This window comes from Bombyx mandarina, chromosome 10 (genome assembly GCF_030267445.1).
Source record: "Bombyx mandarina strain Sakado chromosome 10, ASM3026744v2".
Taxonomy (NCBI): domain Eukaryota; kingdom Metazoa; phylum Arthropoda; class Insecta; order Lepidoptera; family Bombycidae; genus Bombyx; species Bombyx mandarina.
In genome coordinates this window covers 4808620-4832731 of record NC_143217.1, presented here as the reverse complement: position 1 = coordinate 4832731, position 24112 = coordinate 4808620, and the positions used below count along the sequence as shown (strand labels likewise).

The following is a 24112-nucleotide window of genomic DNA, read 5'->3' as shown; positions in this document are numbered from 1 at the left end:
GCTCTAAACGACAAGGCGACATTGAGTCTCTTACAAAATCTTTGGAGCAAGCAGTGGCGAAATTTCCTTTGGAAACAGTACGTAAATCCATAGATTCGTGGCCAAACAGATTAAAGGCCTGTATAAAAGGCAAAGGTGGCCATTTCGAAAAGAATTTTTTTTTTTTTTGCTGAGTCTTTAATAAATATGTAGGTATAATTTTTTATACTATTACATTATTTCATTAAAAAAAAAAGCATTTTCATTTGTAACAGAACTAATGGCTGGACTAGGTACATATATATCCATATGTATATATGTCTTTTTACTTGATCCGTAATTAATAAGTATCTGCAAACCGATCTTCATTCGATTCATTCGGGCATGACTAATATTTGTTAAATATTTCCCGATCTATTGTACGATTTTCGTTCAAATAACTATATACCGAGATTGCGACACATCTGTGCCGTGTTGAGATTTCTGTAGCAATATCAAAAAGAAAACAAGTCACGTAACGTTGTTATCGTCCTAGATGCTAAGACCTCAATGAAAATACAGAGTAGGTACAGCTCAGGAAATTGTCTATCTCGATATCTGACAGGAAGAATGCGATTATACTGAGGCGCGACGTAAAGATTACACGTTACATTTGGTACTCTAAATCCTACGTCTTTGTATTGTGATATACGAAGCAAATACTCGCCACGGTTAGTTAAGTTTATTATTTTATTCAATTATAGCTTTTATTTATATTGTACAAAAAGAACTAGTGAAATCGCGAATCTTCTATGTAACTGTAATTTCTGTAACTGTACTGGGACCTTAGACTCATATCTCAAGGTGGCGGCATTTAGGTAGGTACGTTATAGATGTCTATGAGCTCCGGTTACACCAGATGGACCGTGATCTCGACCACCCATTTAATAAATAAAAAACTTCCGACGTAGGTTTATGTGGCCATATTAACTCGTTCCCTGAAATACCTACGATAACTATACGAAGCTTCAATCCAATCGAACGTTTAGAACTAACATTTTGAAGTCTGCTAAAAATACCCCATTCTTCAGTCAGGTGAATTAAATGGCCTTCATCGAAAGTGGGAATGACCGAGATTGATAGCAGCCTCGCTATTATTTTCTCAGGTGACCACAGCTGCTCTGCTCATCTTGCGTATAAAAATACGCCCAGGATTTTGTGCTCAATAAGAAGCTTAAACAATGATTTTAATTCCTGTCTTTTATTTGTCTTGTCTTTATTTTGTCACTTAATTTTTTGGATTTTTTACATTAAATTGGATTAAAACATTTTATAGTTATTAGTGTTTTTGTAATAGTCAATTCTACGCATGTCGGATGGTGAATGGATACGAATTTAATTGGTTTACTTTCCAATACCACGTGCATTCTAAATTCGAAGTAATCGACTTAATAATTGAAGAGTGAGTCAAGTGAGAGAAACAATCGAACCTACATTTTTTTTTTATTGCCTTTGTAGGCAGACTAGCATACGACCCACCTGATGGTGAGTGGTTACCGTCGCCCATGGACTTCAGCAATGCCAGGGGCAGAGCCAAGCCGCTGCCTACTGATTTTGGCAAGATTCAGACTTTGGTGCATCTAAATGTTTACAAGCATGACTGAACGATGATATCTTCAATACTTTACGATTTTCTTAGCCTCAACTAAGAAGGTTAAGCTAAGTGCAAAGGTACTGTACCAGATTGCATTTCCAATAACAGTGGAACACTACAGTGAATAATTACTTTTAAAAAAAACGTTGTTATATCGGCGGCCTTGTTTGTAATCTCAAATTTAAAACGATCTAAGCGTACATTCGCATCACAAGTAGCTATTCGGTAGACCGACATCTAAATGTATCTTCATGTTTACAATTTTATAGGAAACAGTGTGAAGTGCCGTAGGGAAGGCTTAGTTTTAATCAACGTACAACTGAATAAAAGGGCGGGTTACTGAACGCTTGTTAGCTTGTTCCCCCTGCAATCCCCATGGTGCACGCGACGGGCGCCAACCCGGCGACGGCGTGTCTGTCATGGCGTCGCACGACCCCATGTCCTGGAGTACGGCAGTTGCGCGCCGGGAACCGTCCCTGACGCCACACCATGAAGCTGCACACCGCCTACATTATATTTTTAATTAATTTAGTGCAAGTAACCGCGAAGATTAGTGGCGGGCCGCGTGGCCGCTTTAGTAACCATCGGACGCACGGTCATCATCACGTCAGTGCGCACCACGCCCATTACTCCTACCACCCACCGAACCAAATACATTTCACGTGTCGTTATTGCTCATCGCCGTCCTCGTATCCCGTGTACCACGGCCTGCCGCCGACCTACGTCTACAGATTCAGAGAATCCGGCAGCCGTTTCGGAGACTTACTGACGGGACTCGCTCTTTACAATCTCGGGCGATCGATAACGGAGCATTCACCGCACTCGCATTACTATGCGGCTCGCGATGATGAGAAGTGTTCATTACAGGTCATCGAAAGATCGCATTTCGAAGAAACGATCGTCCCCTGTTTTGTAATGTCAAGTTTTATGGAAAGCGTTGCGAGACCAAAGGCTGAGTCACATTTAGTAGATATAAAGTCGTCTCATATTGACGTTGAGCCATTTGTGAAGAATAGCGATGATTCAATTAAGATAACAAGAGACCAAGAATGCGTGTTGTGGCATAACATGACGATGCTAAAAGAGCGCAACAACGTTCCTTGTGCGTTATTGAAGGCGTATTCGGAGACAATGAAGCCTTCAGGAGTACCGGTGTACATATGGCTACCGGTGTTGGTGGTCACGGTGATTATTATATCGCTTTGCTGTCGATTTTGGAGAGTCAAAAAGAAAAATGATTACATTACCGACGATGATCTTTTTAGACAACCGCCGCTCGGTAATTACTATCCCGATGTTGTAAAATAAAGCCGCGGGCCTAATTTGTATCTTAAGACTTAACTTATTCTATATTTCGTAGAAACTTTTTTTTGTGATTGTATTAAGAATTAGAAATGGGGAAGGCGCACAAAAATACTGCAATAAGATTTTGAGTTAAGAAATATTGTTTGTGTAGCTCAATTACGGAACTTAATAAAGCCTTACAAAATATTTATACTAAGTTACTTAAGTCTCTGATATATTCATAATTGTTTTTTTACATTTTTTTTAAACGTGTTATGTGTTTGAATTTGTACTGCTTCTTAGCTATAACTTTATAGAAAGTTTTTATACGATGTAATCTTTAGTGATGGACGCGTAAAATAAAGAATATGATATGGAGATATGATTGTTTTATTCATGAAACGAGACAAAAACAAAAAGCCTTTTTCCATAATTGATTAATTACTGTTTTATCTTTAATAAAATAGACAATAAATTAACTTGGATATCATGGTGGTGGTCTAATACGTCAGAGAGCATACCGGTGTTATATTAGCAAAAATCGTTTTTATCTTTTTCCTCGGTTTTTTCTTTATCTTTTTTTTTCGTTTTTCTAAACTGACAATTTGAGATGAATCAATAAAAAAACATGCTATCCTTAAAATGGTCACTAAGGTATCCAGAATGGATTAGAATCAATTAAAATTGTAAATGATTTCATTTTCTAATTCAGTTCAGTTCATATTCAGTTTCTAATGTCAAGAATTTAACTACAAACTACAAGCAATAAAAGTACGAACAAAAAAATATATTTTTTCAAAATCCACAGATCCAAAAATGACAGAGAGAACGATGAACATAATGTACGTATAAAAAAATACACAGTCGCCCATTGTATATTCTCCCTTTTTCAAGGTATTCCTTCATCAAGACAAGCATAGTTACCAAATGCAAAAATTGCCCGATTATCCGATTATGGCCCGATTCGGCTGAAATTGCCCCCAAAGTCTGGCACTACTTTATGAATAAACGCATTGAAGGAAATAGTTACATCGTCGTGTTATTATCGTTATAAGCACTTGTGCTTCGTAATAATTTAAAATGACTAATACTATAATTTACCACTTTAATAAACTTAATTGAAAGTTAAATAGGATTGCAACGGAGACTTAATAGTTTTAAACTGTTGAATATTTGATATATATTTTGGGATGCATTTAGATAAAATACAGGTTTATGTTACTCGTATGATACATACAATACGCACAAATTCCAAAATAGACGCGATGTCATGTGTGTTTGATGTCAATGCAACAGCCAACATTCGTCGTTATTACCGTGAATTCATTGACCTAAATCATAAACGTGTTTTCGGTAATTACTTCGATTAATTTCATTATAAGTATATAATATTTTCGTACATATAAAATCAACCATTACGTCAAAAATTTGTTTTTTCAGCTTCTTCTACGAACGTAACATGAATACAAGCCATTCAAGACACGATTTTAGGACACTGTAAAATATACGTGATTTTTATATACACATGTACAGTACATGTGTATAAAAAATATATAAAAATGTATATAATAATAAATAATGTGTATAAATTGGAAATAGCTTAAGCTAGTATTTTCCCTGTGCAATGGCCATTGAAAACGCATATGAGACAAGAACGGGTACATCCACGGTATAAAAACCAGATAACTTTTAAAGACATAATGACATCGACCAGGATCGATCTTGGATAGTAGGTCTAATTTACCTGTAAAAGTTTAAAAATGAATTCTCCTCTAAATCGTTTGTAAATGTTTAATACCAAACAGTCTACTGATTGCCGTTGACATGATTGCCATGAATATTGGGTATGGATTATAATTGTTCAAAATTATGCTTCGAATCCTCTGGCAGGTATCGGAATAACAATAACTATAATATAATACAAATTTTATAAATATTTTGCGATTATTTTTCTACAGTATTATGGAACGTGGCTATTTTAAATATATATAGGTATTACACGGTCTTAAGATTTATATACTGTCACTTCAGTCGATGCGAATGCATAGAGTGGTTTCAACTATCGAACATCCCTACCCATAATGCTCATCCACTGTGAAGCTGGGTAGTAAAGATAAAAAATACAGAATTAAATCTATATATATAAAAATGAATTGCTGTTCGTTAGTCTCGCTAAAACTCGAGAACGGCCGGACCGAATTGGCCAATTTTGGTCTTGAATTATTTGTGGAAGTCCAGAGAAGGTTTAAAATGTGAATAAATACGAAAATGCTCGGAATTAAATAAAAATAACAATTTTGTTTTCCCTTTGATGTGTCCCCCTTCGGACGGATTCCTTTTGTTTGTTTTAAGTTTATTTTATACAAAAGTTTAGGTCTTTTATCTATCGATTGAGACACTACGAAGTCTGCCGGGTCAGCTAGTTAACGATAAAAACGAAGAAGAAATGTTATAAAAATAAACAATTACGCAGCGAAAACCAATAGAAAATTATTTTTCTGTATTAACTAAATTCTGTATTAACGGGCTTCATTAAAAATCGGTATTCAATGGAATCTCCCGATTGAAAATAAACAACAAATTTGTAACTGAGTTAATGTTTCCGGCGATAAAGCTTTTTAAATGAAAATTAACATGTATTTTCTATAAGCTATTGGCTTCAGTTTCGGCTACAGTTACAGGCTACAGTTCGCGTAGGTATAATTAAAATTAGTTTTACGGTATCTCACTAACTACCCCGTCTTTTGGTAGCCAAATGCGACGTCAACCCTTATACAGTGCAAGAAAATTGAATTTATTTGGCTTCAATTGTTTCTTTGTGATGCTAATAGATGTGGTAGTTATACAGATATATAATTTAATTAGCTTACTCGAATCACGGGCTGAATGCCACAACTATTTCAATTAGTACTACACGTAGAGCAGGGGGTCCCAAACTTATTTTGTCTATTGCCCACTTTGAGAATAAATTATTTTTTAGCGCCCCCATTTTTTTACCTGCTTAAAACGACTATAGAGAGAGCTCAGTCCGGTGTCTAAGAGTCCTTCTAGATGAAATAACAAATTGCCTGACAAGCCTCTACACAACGCCCCCATTTTATACCGGGTCTCTTACCGCCCCCCTTTAGGCCTACAGCGTCCACAAGGGGGCGTTATCGCCCACTTTGGGAAAGACTGACGTAGAGCATGCTTAAATTCTACTGTAAATAAGACATGCGACGCGGATACATAATTCAGAATTGCTAATTAAAATTTCATTGTTAAGTCAATAAACCTACCTTTACCGGTGATGTGAGCACGCAAATTAGTTATTTCCAATCTGCCTATTTTTGCAGTGAAGTAATCTTGTATTCCTGTTTGAAGATCATGAAGACGGTTATGAAACACAATTGGGGAATACATACCATCTCATGTTCATATTTTGGTGTTTATGGACTTTCATGATTTTGTATCAAGACTTCGTATTAAGAGATACAAAGTGAGTTGTGACCTCGTCTGTCCACAGCAATATAAAATTAAATCTGGTGTTAACTGGAGCGCATAGTAACCTCAAGAACACGACGCCACAGACATGTGTACTGTTTATGTTTATGAGTCAGTATTTTCTTCGGTTTTCGCTAGACCGTAGACATAATTGCAGACATGATTGCGTTGTCCGTGACCAAGAAAACTGTAATGTATTCGACACGTCAGAATGAAAATAATAAACGCGAGATAAAATCGTAGCACTAGTATTGTTTTATTAGTCAGTTCGCGGTAATTAATGAATAGTAAAAAAATTGTATACTATTTCGGTTTGCTTAATAGACTTATATATTATTATATGTATTAGTATTTTTTTCCTAGTTCAAAAAATACTTTTTGTTAAATTCATTGACGTCAGTTATTTTGATATTATGTATCACTATCTTCTAATGTGATATGTTAATGGTGGAAATTTGTTTGCTTTTCGCTGTACCTATCTTTAACATACTGATATATTGTATTGATTGTTTCACAAATATTTAAGATAAATGATAAATTATATTTGTGCATCCGTGAAACGCACCACCGCCGGGTCGTCGTTCTAGACATTTAATTTCGGATTCTCCCGACCAACTCTCTTTCTCAAAACTTTAAGCATTGCGAATACTGGTCAAAGTTTGACCGTTGCCGGAACTTAATCCAGAGACACAAAGCATTGAGTTTCTCGCCGGATGTTTTCAGTGGCTTGTGACTTCGATGTGGTGGTAGATTCAGCGAAGTATTGCTCTTCCTAGGGCTCTCAGGGCAAACTACTTCAGGCTGGGTCCCATGAGCTCACTCGTCAATCAGGGTGAAGCCAGAATAGCCTCTTGGAGCAACTAACGGATAAGGAGGCAATTTAAAAAAATCATTATTGCAATACACGAGGAATGCGTTCAGAATTTGAGACTGGCCATTTAATTGTTTTACTACAATTTTAGTTCACTAGATATGTTTTTTTTTATCGCTTAGATGGGTGGACGAGCTCACAGCCCACCTGATATTAAGTGGTTATTGGAGCCCATAGACATCTACAACGTAAATGCGCCACCCACCTTGAGATATAAGTTCTAAGATCTCAGTATAGTCACAACGGCTGCTCCACCCTTCAAACCGAAACGCATTACTGCTTCACGGCAGAAATAGGCAGGGTGGTGGTACCTACCCGCGTGGACTCACAAGAGGTCCTACCACCAGTAATTACGGAAATTATAATTTTGCGGGTTTCATTTTTATTACACGATGTTATTCCTACACGAGGAATGCGTTGAAAATTTAAGACTGGCCATTTAATTCAGTTACAATTACAAGTTCACTAGATATGGTATCTCATATATTTATATCTTATTCTATGCTGAAAATTTGAAATGAAATTTTGATGGCCTATTTAAAAAAGCCACTAAAATAAAACAGTAATCAGTAAAACCACCGATGTTTTCATTTAATTACAAAATTGAGTTCACAAAATTTTGGCGTAATGCTTTTACGTAATGATTTATGATCCTTTATCTGTCGTTCATACAATACCCACGTGGACAGCTGCAAATACCTACCGTATACGTCATAGCTTTGATCGATGTTTTGCGTCATGTAACGTACGGCAGATTATATTTCATATCTAGTGCACATATCACAGTGTATTACAAAAAGATAATATGTAAACGAGATGAGTCTGAGAGTTTATTGTTTATATTTATTAAATTATCATAGCTATAGATGAAATTAGGAAGTGCATATTAATGTATGTTTACATGTAGGCACGCGATGTGTTAATCTCGCACTGTGAACAAATTTGGAGTTCGTTTTTAATGGAGAGGCAGGAGAGTTAATATTTATAACCTTACTGGTGGTAGGACCTCTTGTGAGTCCGCGCGGGTAGGTACCACCGCCCCGCCTATTTCTGCCGTGAAGCAGTAATGCGTTTCGGTCTGAAGGGTAGGGCAGCCGTTGTAACTATACTGAGATCTTAGAACTTATATCTCAAGGTGGGTGACGCATTTAAGTTGTAGATGTCTATGGGCTCCAGTAACCACTTAACACCAGGTGGGCTGTGAGCTCGTTCGCCCATCTAAGAAATAAATAAAAAAACCTATTATTTTTATAAAACTTAAAAAATATATGACATTGTCATTATTATAGCATTGTAATCCTCAGTAGTTGTTGAATTATTTAACTTACCATTTTGAACTATCCATGTTTAACATGTTTAACATGGGAATTATGTCATATTCTTCGTATTATTTTGCGTCAAACATGCGACAAAGAGACAAAACATTGGTCGCTTCGTATAATTCAATATTCTGAATGGCATGAGCTGACATGTAAGGCAACATGAAGGCTTAGAACGAATCAAAGATTCCGTGACATTTAAACAAACATACATATGTACCTACCAAATACACCAAGATAATAACGCCCTACCATTACCATTAAAACACCATAATATTATTCTTTCACTGTGGAGGTTGTTTGTAAACGAGTGTCGGTCGGTAGGTAGGCTAGATAACTACGTATGTTCCTAAAGAACTTGGTATCTACGGCAGATTTGAAAATATGTAGGAAATATATAGGAAAATATGTCTTTAAAGTCAGACCATTCATCAAAATAACATTAAAGCAATCAAAGTAATTATACATAAAATATTATTGTCGCAGAAATATAAACATGAATAAGAAGCCAAAAAAGTCAAAAGAAACATTGATTGTTTGTGTGTAATGGAAATCGTAAAAGTTTATTAGGGTAGAACAATTATTGTAGTCCGACTGCGGCGTTTTGGGTCAAGAATGTACGAACCCACTTAAAGAATATTAATACTCACAGATTTTCTTGTAATTGATATTTTGTTAGATCCGGCTAAGGAAAGGATTTTGATTAAAATGTTATTATGATAATGTTTTTAAATAGAGGCGTTTCCTGGGACTACAGTAGAAACCATTAATAACGTTTTTGCAACATCTAGGTAATAGTTGTAAAATGACGTAACAGTTAACAAAAAGATAGGGAAGAGCGACTTCTTTAACCACTCTAACAATGAAAGGTTAGGGGTAAAAATAACATGCGTAGTACGACGTTAAGGAGAACAATCTATATCTATACTAATATTATAAAGAGGAAAGATTTGTTTGTTTGTTTGTTTCGAATAGGCTCCGAAACTACTGGACCGATTTGAAAAATTCTTTTTCGATTAGAAGCCAACATTGTCCCTGATGAACATAGGCTACTTTTTTTAAATTTTTTTTTTTTTTTTTTGGTTTCATGTGTGTTTTAATGTTTCCGAAGCGAAGCGAGGGCGGGTCGCTAGTATTAATATAATGGTGCGCGCGGTACAACAGACACAACCCACTGAGTTTCTCGCTGGATTTTCTTAGTGGGTCGCGATTCCGAACCGGTGGTAGATTTTGGGAAGCACTGCTCTTGTTAGTGTCAGCGCCAATTCTCTCAGGTTCAGCCCCGTGAGCTCATTTAGCAGCCATAGCGTAGCTGGAATAGCCCCTTAGGCTACCAACGAATAGGTAGGGAAAAAAATAATGAATCCATCACGACCCATTTGGTGTAAAGCGGTTACCGGAGCTCATAGACATCTACAACGTAAATGTCGTCACCCACCTTGAGACATGAGTTCTAAGGTCTCAGTTTTTACATAACAACGGCTGCCTTAACGCATTACTGTCTCACGGTATATATAGGCAGGGTAGTGATACCTACCCTTATGGATCCACAAGATGTACTACCATCAGTTACAAGTAATAAATTGTGAGATTCATAAAAACCTCCAGGTTTTATGGAAAATTGTGTGAAAAAAGGGGATGTGAAGGTCATGAAACGCTCACTCGTCCTTTTTGTTATAAGGTAGTAAGTGGAAATAAAATAATTTCGTAGAAATAGGATTTTTTTTTCTTTTTCGACTGGAGTGATTAAGAGGTCAAGGTAGACGGTAGCAAGTAAATACAAATTCGAATCAAAGTTCCATAATTAAATTTGGAAGCCGGCTGTGTCAACCTAAAAAAAAGAAGTAACAAAAAGTTTAAATTAGCAGTAAATAATATTACTTTATTATTATTAACAGTAACACTATTGTGTTAATAATCAATAAAGATAATAGTAGTAGTAGAGAACTACATCATCGCTCTCATTGTTGATTATTTTCATGGTAATTAAATTAGTTTTATTTTTTCATTGTTGAAACTTCTTACCTATTTTTTATGCAAGAATCTCTAGTTTATCTAGTTCATCTAACAAGGAGCTAACTAAGAGATTACAATCACTAAACTCACCACTTTATCTTCTTCAGCATAGCACGATCTTCATTGAATAATTTAAGCATTTTTTTTATTGCCTTTGTAGGCAGTCGAGCATACGTCACCCATGTACCTTAGCAATGCCAGGGGCAGTGCCAAGCCGTTGCCTAACGTTAACCGCATCGAAAGCATTTAAAAAATAAGATAACTTTAATTGAATTTGACGTTTATAAGGAAAGATTCACGTCTGCAATACAGGACATGTTTACGTTTTGAATTAAACAATTTGGCAATGTCCCAGGAAAGTTCAAATTGTAAGCAATTCATAAGAAAAATAAAAATACTCCGGCGTTCAATTAGAGGTTTGTTAATCGGTGAGCAAGGATACCACACTCATATTGGAAGTGCGTTTGTCGTCACGATATTTCAATAATTCCATATAATTAATACTCTTGGTCGTGGTCATATTTCTAAATCTGTTTGCAAAATGGCCGACGGATTATCATAATTGGATAGTCCGTGATAGACTCAGTGACACCATTTGCAGCATTTTTTTTTTTCTGTGACTTTTTTGTGTTATGTTATGTGACAAACGAACCAATGCTTCAGCTTAAAATATGTTAATAATCATTTTACAGAAATAGAACGATTAAAATTAAATTTCCATTTTAATTTTCTAATCGTCATTATGAAAATCTGCATATACGTATGTAAGTTTTTTTCTATTTCATTTTAAGCGAAATAAATTTGATTTGTACTTTACACTATTACAAACTTAGTTAATAAATAATTCACATAATGAAAAAAAAATACATTAGTATTAGTATCGTCCCAAATTAAAAATGTTAATTTACGAAGAGGATTTTGGTATTAAAAGCTTTCTTAGTAGACTAAATAGAATGACAAAGAACATTGGGATCATTGGATTGGCTTTTAAGCAAGCGACGGGAGCCAGATCCCGGATTCGATGGTGTTTTAAAGTCAAACGAAAGCTGAAAAACTACGGTTTACATAAAGCGATGACATCAAACAGTCGACGTCGCCCTAAGCACGTCATTACGGATCCTCCAGATCCACTAGCGTTGCTTTTATGTACCTCAAGACCGGTCACCGTCATCGCCGAATCCGTCGCTTGCGATGAGGTTAAATTAACCCATAGACATAGCCCACTGAGTTTCTGGCTAGATCTTCTCAGTGGGTCGCATTTCCGATCCGGTAGTAGATTCTGCGAAGCATTGCTCTTGCTAGGGCCAGCAACACTTCCGGTTTGAGCCCCGTGAGCTCATCTACACGTTAGGGTGAAGCTGAAATAGCCTCTCAAGGCTATCAGCATAGGTAGGAAAAAAAGGGTCGCGTCTTGTGGCGCACCGTGTAGTAAGACCGCCAATCGTTCTTTTTTTGTAACTGAAACACAATAATTGTTTCATGTCAGTTTAATTTATACCCAGACTTGCAGATGAAAGTACCGAAATGTTTTCAGAAACATAAAACAATGTTATTAGGTCAATGCCCAAGTATGAAATCGAAAATATTGTCGCCTACGACAATTTAAGAATTCGGAAAGTCGAGAAATGTAATGTAGTCGCGATAAAGATTATATGCTTTTAGGCAATAAAAATATTTAAAGTCTCTTATGTGATAGCTGGATGTTTTGGATTTTTTTCATAAATAATTATTTGGATTTTTTTCATAAATAATTTCATAAATTTAGTGAGCAATTTTTTTTAAGTATTGATTTATGGGTTACAGAAACAAAGAAATGCTACTTCTACATGCTAAGTCTTTTTTATTACCTACCCTTGTAGGCAGATGAGCACCTGTCGCTGAATGGTTATCGTCGCCCATGGTCATCATCAAAGCCAAGGGTAGAGCCAAGCCGCTGTCTACCGGCTTTACATCATTGTGAGAACGTTTATCATTGCAAGAAAGATTATGACACTTAAAAGTTCAAACAGCTATTACATATATTATAGTTAATATACCTACATACTACTCTATGGGACAAACATTATTGCATTGTTATTCTTTTCAAACAATTATTTTATTCTCAGTTATTTAATATTCAGTACCTGTTATTCATGTAAAAAACTCATCAACAATTTATAACACTACTTTCATTTACAAATTCTACAAATAACATTTTCATAAATTCAAACATTAACCATCCATATCCATAAATGCAGTTACGGCTATTTATTAGATTAAACGGATATATGACACCGTTCTCTAGTAGCTACTTCTAGATTGCTACTTCTTCGTTATAAGTCGTCGACAGGGACAATACTGCCAAGACTATGCGGATATGGTGCGGATACTATGAGGATATGGATAGGATTATGCCTACGACTTGCGAAAACGGACGATAATGCTATTATTATAAAAATTATGGTGTCCATGCAATTCCCGCAGCTAATCGTGCTTAGTTCACAAAAGCCTAAATCGATAATATTTGTTATCGTCAATATTAGGTTCAAATTCAGATTGCGGTCATTTATAGATAAAATCACGGCTATCATAAGTATTACAATAAGTATCTAATCGCCAAAATATTCGATTTTGGCAATTTTATCAGGCCATTAACATTAAACATTAGACTTAAGTTAATGTAAGATACTGGAAATTATGAGAAATCGTGCTCTGAGAATTTGATATGATTCCGTCATCGCCATTTTCCATTCGCGCCCATAGTCACCGGAACGATATTCTTATAACTTGTATAATCACTGTTTTCATTCTTAAACAGTAGTTTTTATGAGATGCTTTTTGATCTAATCAGCTCTCCACAATTATGTTTTTTGAGCTCTGTGAAAAAACTCTCCGTCAAATCTTTGAAAAGAATTCTCAGCAGCTGTTTTGATGATTTTCCTAGACCTCATAACGAAAGCATTGTAATGTTTAAAAATCAAGTTCGACACATATAAGAAAGTACCTGGAAGTAACTCTAAATCGAATGTTATCTTAAAGAAATAAATTTACACAAAATCTCGTATTATAATAAATAGCACATGTTTTATTATTAAATTCTTGATCCGCTATCCCTAGGGTTCAACGTAACAGACATTAGTAATTACAGCGTAAATAGATAATACGTGAAGTGTAGAACATATATCTACAGGGATTAGTCGACTGCACCATTTAGTTTTAATTAATGAAGTGAATTAAGTTTCCGACAACGTTTCGAAGGACATAGCTGCGATATAGAACATGTGAGTTATTAAGTAGAGAAGTCAACGCTTAGAAGTTAAGCAGATAATTGTATTTCACGAATATTGCTTTTTAAACTTACGAGTACATTGCCAGATATCGACGACGAGATTGATAGGGGTTTGGGACGTCCTCTGTTTGTAATAGATTTTTAAAATGAAATCATGAGACTTTAGGGAGTTATTGCCAGCCCTCCATAAATTACGTTTCAAATGGCCAATATTGTAAATACGGCAACATCAAAGACCACATGTTTACTGTCGACTTTTTTTTCTGCTACATATGATATTTAAATAATCTCTTCGCTTCACTGATTGTTTGGTGGGGTGTTAGCCAGTGGCGGATTAAAGGTCCAGAGCGCCCTAGGCAATCACTTTATCGGCGCCACTGTACCGGCCATAAATGGCCATCATAATACTATAAATTTTAACTAGTTGCAATTATGATGACGTTGTATCATCAAACCCTAGAATTTAGTAGACCAAGACCCCTGTACTTACGCTAATGCGCGAATGAAAATGACGTTATAACTGTGAAGAAATCAAGAGGGAGATAAAAGATTTTGATTATAGATCAGCATTTAGTTCTTAATCGTCGATATGTTATTTTCTTTATTTATTTAAAAATGCTGAGCTCGCGCGAGCCTTTGGCACACGCCCCTAGGAACGTGCCTAGTTTGCCTTACGGATAATCCGCCTCTGGTGTTCATAGGTGGGTCTGCATAGTTTTATTAAAATATCGATCCAGGTCTATCAAGATATTAAGACAAGTATTTAAGCTTCTTTCCATTATCAAAAACAGTTCTTTTAACAACATTCAGTACCGGGTCTTAAAGCTCAATCGACATAGACGTGTCGGAAAGTATTGTTTCTAATTTCATGAGAGGTGATGACAACGTCGTATAGTCAATGCGTAGATCTTAAACCTTATTAATTATATTTATGTTTAATCTTATTTATTCATAGAGTGTATGCCATGATAATTTGCAGTCTTTTAAAACATTTCGCAAAGATTAGCAGTGGTAATATTCTTTTAGTTACAGGTTTAAAATAATTTTAGGTAAAAGAGAGCGTTCTGATGAGGGATTTTAAATAAAACGAACGCATAATTTATACTCATAATTGGAAAAAATACTTTTTTCTTGTAACAAAATTTATGTAAAGATTGAGTACATTACGAATATCCAAAAAGTCCGTTGCTTAATATTGAATTCAATGCAGCCTTTCAAACGATAGATCATTGGAAATTCATCGGTATTGATAAATTTATGTCAATATGGTATCAATGTGTACTATTACATGGAGTTTGTAGTGGCTTTAGCAATATCAGTGATGCGTCGCCGAAATATGTATAATGATATGGAAAACAACCTTTAAAGCCTTTATTTTCCACAAATTATTTTACACAGTATTCTTGAATGAAATAAAACTGAACTCGTGTTTTTTCTCAATGACAGAGAGTTCAGTCAATCTATATAAGAAAAAAGTTTTACATAAAAATTACGAAAAAAGCTTTTTCTTTAAAAATGTAATGGGTATTTATAATTTCATAAAATATTTATATGTATTTAAGTACATAAATACATATGTATATTCGAAGAAATTATACAGACCTGCCGGCCTTAGCAGGCACGTGTAAGGTCTAATATTGTTAGTTGTGAATCACACACACACACACAATGTTCCTTGTACGTGCACAAAAACAAATGAACCTGACAGTTAGGAGTTACTTTATTAGGTAGGTAAGTTCTAGATTTACTGTTGTGTTGTGTGTTGAGTTGTGAATCCTAGAGAATGTTGGTATTGTTATTTAAAAGAAAAACGTACTAGAAAAGTATTCATTGAAAAATTCAAAACATTTCTACATAATTTTAAAGCCATTTGGGCTTAAGCCATGTGAGCACCTAAAATTAGAGGTGAGATAACACTAAGCTGGTCAGTAGGGAAGTCTAGTCGACATGTGTCTGTGGCTTCCAGATATTTCAGAAATCTTATGTGAATTTTCAACCTCAACAAGCACGGATAAAAGCAGCGTAACAGAATATGACCAAGCCCCAGATAGGTCCTTACGGATCCACCCGAACCACTAACACTAGCAGCAGGCATAGGGACCGAGGTAATATTTTTTTTTTGTGGATAGGGGCCCAATCTTATTCGAGGTATTCGGGCCTAAGGAGCACGCGGTATATGTGGAATTTGACGGTCAGCAAATGTTGGGAGCAGACCGCGGGCCCAAGGATATTTTTAGGGCTCTAACCACCAAACGATTCCCCTTGTACTCTTTCACTCGACGTCCGTTCTTGGCCCGGGATCAGATCTCGGGCAGGATAGGGGGATTCCCGTGTTCAACACTAAAACTAGACTCGCGGCGTCACCTCGAGGACGCCCGAACGACCAGTCGTAGAGGCGATCATCGACAACGGCGCCGGTCTCCGAGGTACGGTGCTCCCTATCGGGTCGCGCCGGATGCGCTAAGCGGCGAGACCACCACGCCTTGAGCATGGCACCCTGATAATCATAACTTCGCCAAACCTAACTCATAACATAAGTCCGTTGAGTTTCACGCCGGATCTTCTCAGCAGCAGTAGATGTAACATGAAGTTGCTCCTGAGCTGTTAGGTTTTTTTCGGATGCGCTCGGGTAGCTGTTATTAAATCTCACACCTTCCGGTTAAGTTGCTCACCTACGCTAGCTCACCTGTCCTGAAAAGGCCTTCGGGCAACCAGCAACCCTTGGCCTCACAAATATCAATAATAATATTGTGCCATCAAGGTTATCATAAAACCTGATTTTGCAAATGTCCTTGACTGATCCTTAGAGCAACTGTAACAAGAAACTTGAGAAAGTTGTGAAACTAACAGAAAATATCTCTCCCCTGACGGCCTAGCAAAGTTTTACAACGTCATAAATGACAACTTAAGTATGACCAATTATGTTATGAAATGGTTTTGTTTACTAAGAGTCACGTTAACTAGATCGCGTTCTTATGCAATGTTTAGTGTTTCCCATTCTACCTCCAAACCAACCTAATGTATTCCTATGCTACCCTTTTTAACATAATTGACTAGACGTACATAAAGTTTCATCAGCGGTGAATTTGTAATTGGGTGTCCATTTCAATGGAAGCGATTCTCTTTGAGTTTCTTTCCTATGTTTACAACTCCAGATTTTCTCTCAGATTTGTACTTGTTGCATCCCAATTCAGAATATTCTTGACGCTATTGTTGCGTTTTTTATTTGCCCACTTTCGATCAGACTTCAATCAAATTATATGCAATAGTATTGTTTTTGTTAAAGTTATAGAAAATGGATTTCTGTTAAAATTTGGCAGCGATCCGTTGTTCCTTACGTAACAAGAAAATGCTATTTATCAAGCGTAGTCCTTAACGCGAGTCGAATATAAATGAATACCTTAGCTTGTTTTGATCTTAAATTGAATTATAATATAAAAAAAATAAAAATATCGTTCAATTTTGAAAACATCTAAAACTAATGAAAACATTAATTTATGCATCGTACCTGAAAATAGGCAGAGGTTGTAGTTTTATTTTTCTTTTCTTTTTTCCTTCCTAAGCTGGATAGCCTTAAGAGGCTATGTCAACGTAACCGGGCGAGTAGGTGAGCTCATGGGGCTCAAACCGGCAGTATTGCTAACACTAGCCCTAGCAAGACCAGTGCTTCGCAGAATCTGCCACCGGATCAGAAGCGCGACCCACTTAGAAGATCCGGCGAGAAACTCAGTGGGCTGCATCTTTGGGTTAGTTTACTCGTCGAGCCCTTCGTCGCAAACGACGGGTCAGGCGAGGACGGTGACCGGAAAGATTGTAGTTTTTTTAGGATTGAAGGATTACTGGTGGCCCGAAGGCCTTTCCAATTTCACCAGGACAGGTGGGTGAGCAAAGGCTCAGCCAGGAAGGGTGGGATTTACTAACAGCTGTCCGAGCACTTCCGAAGGAGACCTAACAGCTCAAGAGCAGCTGCTTCACGAATGAATCTACTACCGAATCGGAATCGCGACCCGCTGAGAAGATCCGGCGAGAAACTCAGCGAGCTGATTCATGGGTTAGGTTGCACGTCGAACTCTTTGTCGAGTTCGACGAGTACGGTTACCGGGGTCCCTAAGCCTGCTCCTAGTGTTAGAGCTGAAGGCGTCAAAGATTGTAGTACTTTCCCGTTCAAGCTATAATATTGTAGGGGAATGATACCCCGCCCATAGTCCATCTTTTTCACTTTCATATACAAGTTGCTCAATCATTTTTTGTAAAGTTTCTGGATTTTCGCTTATAAGTATGAGGTCGTCGGCAAATCTCAGATGATTTAGTAACACTCCATTAATATTAATACCGTAATCGTCCCATTCGAGCTGACGAAACACATGTTCTAGGGTTGCAAAGAAAAGTTTGGGTGAAAGGTGGTCTCCCTGTCTAACTCCTTTGTTGATGTGGAAGTGTTCTCCTAGCTTTACTGTCCGTACTCTTGCTTTCATGTTTTCGTATATGTTTTTCAATAGACGGATGTACTTATTATTGACTCCTTGTAAAGCAAGAGCTTCCCATATTTTTTGATGTTTTAGCGAGTCAAATGCTTGCAAACGAATAGAAATAGTAGCTTATTAAATTTGCACATTATGTTAAAATTTTCATTTCAACTTAAATCTTACAACGTCTTAAGAACTTACACTCTTGAGATCTTGCGAAATTAATTTCAGAAATGATACGACAACGACCTTTAAAATAATTTAACGACTTCCATTCTTCATTAGAAAAACGAAACCGAAACGAATAACTGTTTGTGATGCGATTATTCACGACTCGTGACATTCACAGTTGTCAGAAAAAGATCAGGAATATCTTGCCCCTACATCGTAGTTCGTACAACTTTGGTTTTATTAAAGCGTTGCTCAAATCACATTTCAATTATACAATCGAATTCTATTTAAGATTTACGCTAAATGGAGGTTATACCCCTAAATATATTCGGCGTTGGAAATTATCGAAGAATGTATGTTTATGTCACCTTTTGGTGTACGAAATTGAATCCATGGCTGTACAGTCAACAGTGATCGAGTGCTAATTTTTTTCTGTCATCATCGTCTGTTCTAGATATGATACAAAACAGATATGATACATTTTGTTACATTTAAAGAAAGCACTACATTGTTGTAAGATTTTGATTTTTAAATTCAGTTAAATTCACTATTGGCAACATTGACGGGTTTTAATTTGAGAGCAACATTGTTTGAATATTCAACACTCAATGCCGATTTGGTAGCCGTAGCTTTTAGTGGTAGTAAAAGGGTTTTTATTCGTACATTAACGATATGGTGGCAAAGACATGCGTTTGGCATCATCAAATATTTCTGGAGTACTAAAAACAGGGACTATAAAATAGGGGAAACTTTTTCTTTTTCAAAATAAATCATAATTGGGTAACGCCAGTAGTAAAACCAAACCCTAAAACAATATATCTTTCAGTTCAGTTCAATATAAAATTCCAGTTGTACCCTTATCAAAGGGCGGGTTTCTACACAAGGTTCCTCCTACATATAACGGGTTTGTATGTCGCGTTTGATTCATCCTCTTTTTATGTACGAATATATGACAGTAGCGTTTTGAAAAATTTCCCGTTTTGTAAAAATATCATCAAACCCTTAGTCTTGAACAGTATGGTGTTCCATTAAAAAAACTTTACTTTACTTTCATTTTAGCTTTTTAATTTGCACCCCTTCTGGTGGTGTGCGAGGAGCCAGTAGGCATTTCATTGGATATCGATGTACTTAAACACTTTACGAGTGTTCATGAAAACGTAATTAAAAACGTAATTAAAAACGTAATTAATTGAAATGTAAATGAGTTGCGTGTAGTATCCGCCATAACTGTATAAATTTAACCGGATTCCGAAAAAAAACCGGTTTTTAGGTTTTTCCTAAAACCGGTTGAAGTTATTAGCATCATGCTTCGTTTTTTTAATGATTGAAAGATTAGTGGTGGCCCTGAGACCTTTCTAGTTTCGCTAGGACAGGTGGGCGAGCACGGGTTCAGCTAAGAGGGGTGGGATTTGCTAACAGCTTCCCGAGCACCTCCACAGAAGACTTAACAACTACAATATTATAGCTCCAAAGTATGTCCGGATCTTAGAGAAATAAACATTTAAATTATCTTAAAGCTATTAACTAGAAATTGTGTGCAGCATGAAGCGCTTAGACATTTATCTTGCCTTGCCTTGTTAGTGTTTTAATACGTTTGCAATTTCACACCCTACTGTAATAAGGTCGATTTATAACCTGTTGTTTATCCAGTGATATTCCGAAGCGGTCTAATTCAAATTCATTCGTAGGTAACCTAGAGGATTTTCTTTTTCACATAAAATATAATAAATTATCTTTCTATTTTCGAAAATGTATATATGACTTCTTTAGCAGTTGGTTTTTTGCAATTGTACGAAGTGAAATATTATGATGACAACTTGAATGCTGCTGTAAATGAGTTTTTTTTTTATAATTATGTCTTCCTGTTACTAGCCGAATTTATGAAGTACGTTGGCTGGGCTGTCTCACAAACCACAGATAAAAAAAAACGCATACGTCATATTTAAAAAAAAAAAACAACTTTTTAAATCGTGTTCTTTAAATTATAAAACGCCACTATTAAAGCGTCAAATTATCATCAAAACTGTTGGTAGTGAGTTTCGAGTTATACATGAGCGTCATTTAAATGCTTAATTTCGACGGAGGTTTCCATGAGTAGAATAATGCTTATGTAATAATGTGGCAAAGACGTTTTAACGTTAAATAATTCCGTTAAAGTATTGTAAGTTGGCAAAGCTGTAGCCATTGACATCATTATTAAAATGCAGGACGTTTTAAATTAATGCATTTTGAAATAGCGTTCATCAATCACTCTGAATTGTTACCAGATTGATAATGAAATGTTTCAAGTCACTTATAAGATTATAGACTATGAAAAGATACACATATGAATGAGTGAACTATGCTAGTGCGTTTTATAAAAGATACTAATAAATATAATTATTCCTTCAAATATTTGTGTAATGTATTGTACACTAGCTGACCTGGCAGACTTCGTAGTGCCTCAATCGATAAATAAAAGACCTAAACTTTTGTATAAAATAAACGTAAAACAAACAAAAGGAATCCGTCCGACGGAGGACACATCAAAGGAAAAACAAAATTGTTATTTTTATTTTATTCCGTGCATTTTCATATTTGTCTACCTTTTAAACCTTCTCTGGATTTCCACAAATAATTAAAGACCAAAATTAGCCAAATCGGTCCAGCCGTTCTCGAGTTTTAGCGAGACTAATTAACTAATTCATTTTTATACTTATATATATATAGATATAGATAATGTATTATATTGTATGTATGTAATATTATGTTCTTAAATGATAATGCGACTATTATTCTTTGTGTTATTTGTAAAGTTTTTATTTAGTTAATGCTCTGAGTAACCTCTTTATTCTATTTCATTTGAATTTCGTTAAAATAAAACTGCCATTGAAAATTGTCGATACCGCAGAGGATCGTTGGGCGAAATGACTCTGATAGTTTACCTAACCGCTGTACTTCGCTCGCCGCTTTCGCTGTACTATAAAAGGTAAAATAAAAGCCATTACAAAACCCTAAAGCTGGAATCTTGTTAATTTAACTCTGGAATGGACCTCTTCGATATTAAGTACCGGTTCACCACAAATTAAAGTGTTTCAACCCTTTGTGACATGGTTTGAATTCTTGTGATTTTCCAAATAGTTGCTTGTATTAATCTATCGATTTTAGAAACTAATTAAACGAATTAAACTAAGCTACACGAAACTAAACGAATTAAAAACTAAAGCAGAAATTAAATTTAAATATTTATTTATTAGCATTTTTGTCTTATGATGTTGGTATTAAGAATTAGTTGGGCATAGGTAAAGTAATTTTCTAGATCATTTACAACTAATATTATTAATTTTTATTTTGTATTTTAACTCAATGTTGCCACTTTATCGAAATAGCTAAATGTTTTAATTCGATTGCTGATTTATATTTGGATATAAGTGGACTTTTGGTGGAAACGCGAGGTGCGAGGTTCTGGAAATAATTGATTTTGTTAGTTTAGTGTTTCTTCCGCTTTAAATGTGTAATGTAATGTAATTTTCCATAATGGTTAATAATCAACCATGGATTCCGACGAAATAAAACCGCTGGATGTAGCTTCTTGGGTTCTTCTAAAAAGATAACTGAGAAAGTATCAGTCAATAATCATCGTCCTACTGAGATTTTATTTCAAACCATCTCATTTCTTTTCATTGAATTTCATCCCAATGGATTAAAATCTCAAATTAATCAAATTCATCTCATTTCGCTTCATATAATTTTTTATATAGCAGAATTTGTACAGATGTAATGTAAGATTTAAGACGCTGGCAATGGCATCGCAAGATGTTAATTGTAATACTAAAAAAGGAGAACTGTTCAAATAAATAAAATAAAAATGCAAAAATGATGAAATCGGTATATAAGATTCACTTTAAGGTCTCACTATTCTTAGTTATTTCATGTATATTAAGTAATTTATATTTTCAATTCTTCTATATTCATCTTTTCTTAGTAATTTCATGTATATCATTGTAATAAGCTGAAGGATAATATGAGGATGTATAATACACCCTCAACGATACGTAGTTTGATAAGCACTCTATAAAATTTCCATACGAATGTTCCTTAAACGCTATGAAACCCTTTAATTAATGTATATTCATGAGTAGGCTGGTTTTAACAGAATTTCCTCCGTATATAAGATTACAATATAAATATAATATATCTAATTGCCGCATTAAAGAGCTTAATATGCTTACTTTGTGTGAGTTTGAGGCTGTTATTGTTCATGCGGTTCTTTAATGCAGTGTGTTGAGAAAATGATTTATCTTACTCGGTACGTGTAAAATTTTCTCATTCTTCATATTTTCTCTTAAAACTTAAATCTATATCATAATTTACTTAAAATCTTAGTTGGGATTCGTGGTAGTGCTTGAATTCAAAGAGTCATATTATAACTTGATATCATTTAGCCAAATTTGATCTTTAATCTTTTAAAATAAAGTTGCCTTTGAGTTTATTTGACAGCAGAGGCAGTGGCCTGTAGGGCATTGGCTGAAATTATCACGATAAAGACCTACAGCGAGCAAATTTGTACATTACAAGTAGTGTTTAAGTTTTCTGGAAGATATTTTCATATTTAAGTTTATGTTCTCGACAAGGTACATCAGCGGTAAAGCGAATTACAAATAATGCGTCTACTTTGTGAAGGATTTGAAACATGAAGGTATGCGAGGGTGACGTTAGGGCGCCGCGATCGAAATTGCCAAAACCTTTGACATACTTTTGTGTAAGGGTGTTAGAATCCTTGATGCGAGGATATAGTAGCCGTGTAAAATATTTTTTGAGTGTCCTCGAGCACTATTTCCTATTTATTTCTGACGGGTCTTGCATTTCGCTTTGAATAGTGAGCCAGCCATTTTACAAAAGAGATTAAAAACTCATGTCTCTATTGCTGTCGGCATTCACTTTATCGAATCTAGTGCCCCGGTCATTTATATAGGCTGTTTTCATCATCCCGCAACTAAAACCCTCGATTCGTTTCTATTCAGCATTTGACTCAGCCCACTCAGTTTCTCGGCGGATCTTCTCAGTGGGTCACGATTCCGATCCGGTAGTAGATTCAGCGAAGCACCGCTCTTGCTAGGGCTAGTGTTAGCAATGCTCTCAGGTTGAGCCCGTAGCTCACCTACCGGTCCGCGCGAATTTGGAATAGCCCCATAAGCTACCAACGATTAGGTAGGGAAAAAAAACCTTTGACTTTTGGTTATTAACATCTTTTATTTTTCCGTGTCTCTTTACGCAGTCCAGCCTTAAAGAATCTACGGTGACTTTCACCTTGCGTTTTATTCCACGAAAGATTTACTTTAATTGAACATTCGTGTTTTCTTCCCTGATGTTATTCAGTTATTGCGGGTGGGTGACTACCTCAGGGTTTACGGTTTTTTTATTTTTATTCATGTTCATTCTTCGTCTCATTATCGTGTCTCGTTTTTAAAAAGCTGCTTTATTGCAAGCTGTAAAATCTGACGGTTTCGAGGTTTTTCTTTTTTAGGGAGTTGTTCGTGTGATAAATTAAGATTTTTTTAATGCCTTATTCTATTTGATTTGTAATAATTGCTTTCCTGTACCATAAAATGGTTCTATTTAGTATTTTATTTAGTTTTTACA

At 35.7% G+C, this 24112-nt stretch overlaps 2 protein-coding genes across 2 annotated transcripts in view; both read left to right on the top strand.

Annotated features, from left to right (window-relative positions):
• AdoR (Adenosine receptor) overlaps positions 1 to 24112 on the top strand; it is a 60608-nt gene that overhangs the window by 9050 nt on the left and 27446 nt on the right. The window lies entirely within an intron of this gene.
• On the top strand, positions 1811 to 3235 carry LOC149502155 (uncharacterized). The gene has a single exon (XM_089730234.1). It carries the CDS (start codon positions 2102 to 2104, stop codon positions 2918 to 2920), a length of 819 nt encoding a protein of 272 aa, XP_089586360.1. The 5' UTR covers positions 1811 to 2101; the 3' UTR covers positions 2921 to 3235.

What these genes read in the sequence shown, in the direction of transcription:
- LOC149502155 (XM_089730234.1), top strand. Translation starts at nt 2,102, where the DNA reads ATGAAGCTGCACACCGCCTACATTATATTTTTAATTAATTTAGTGCAA.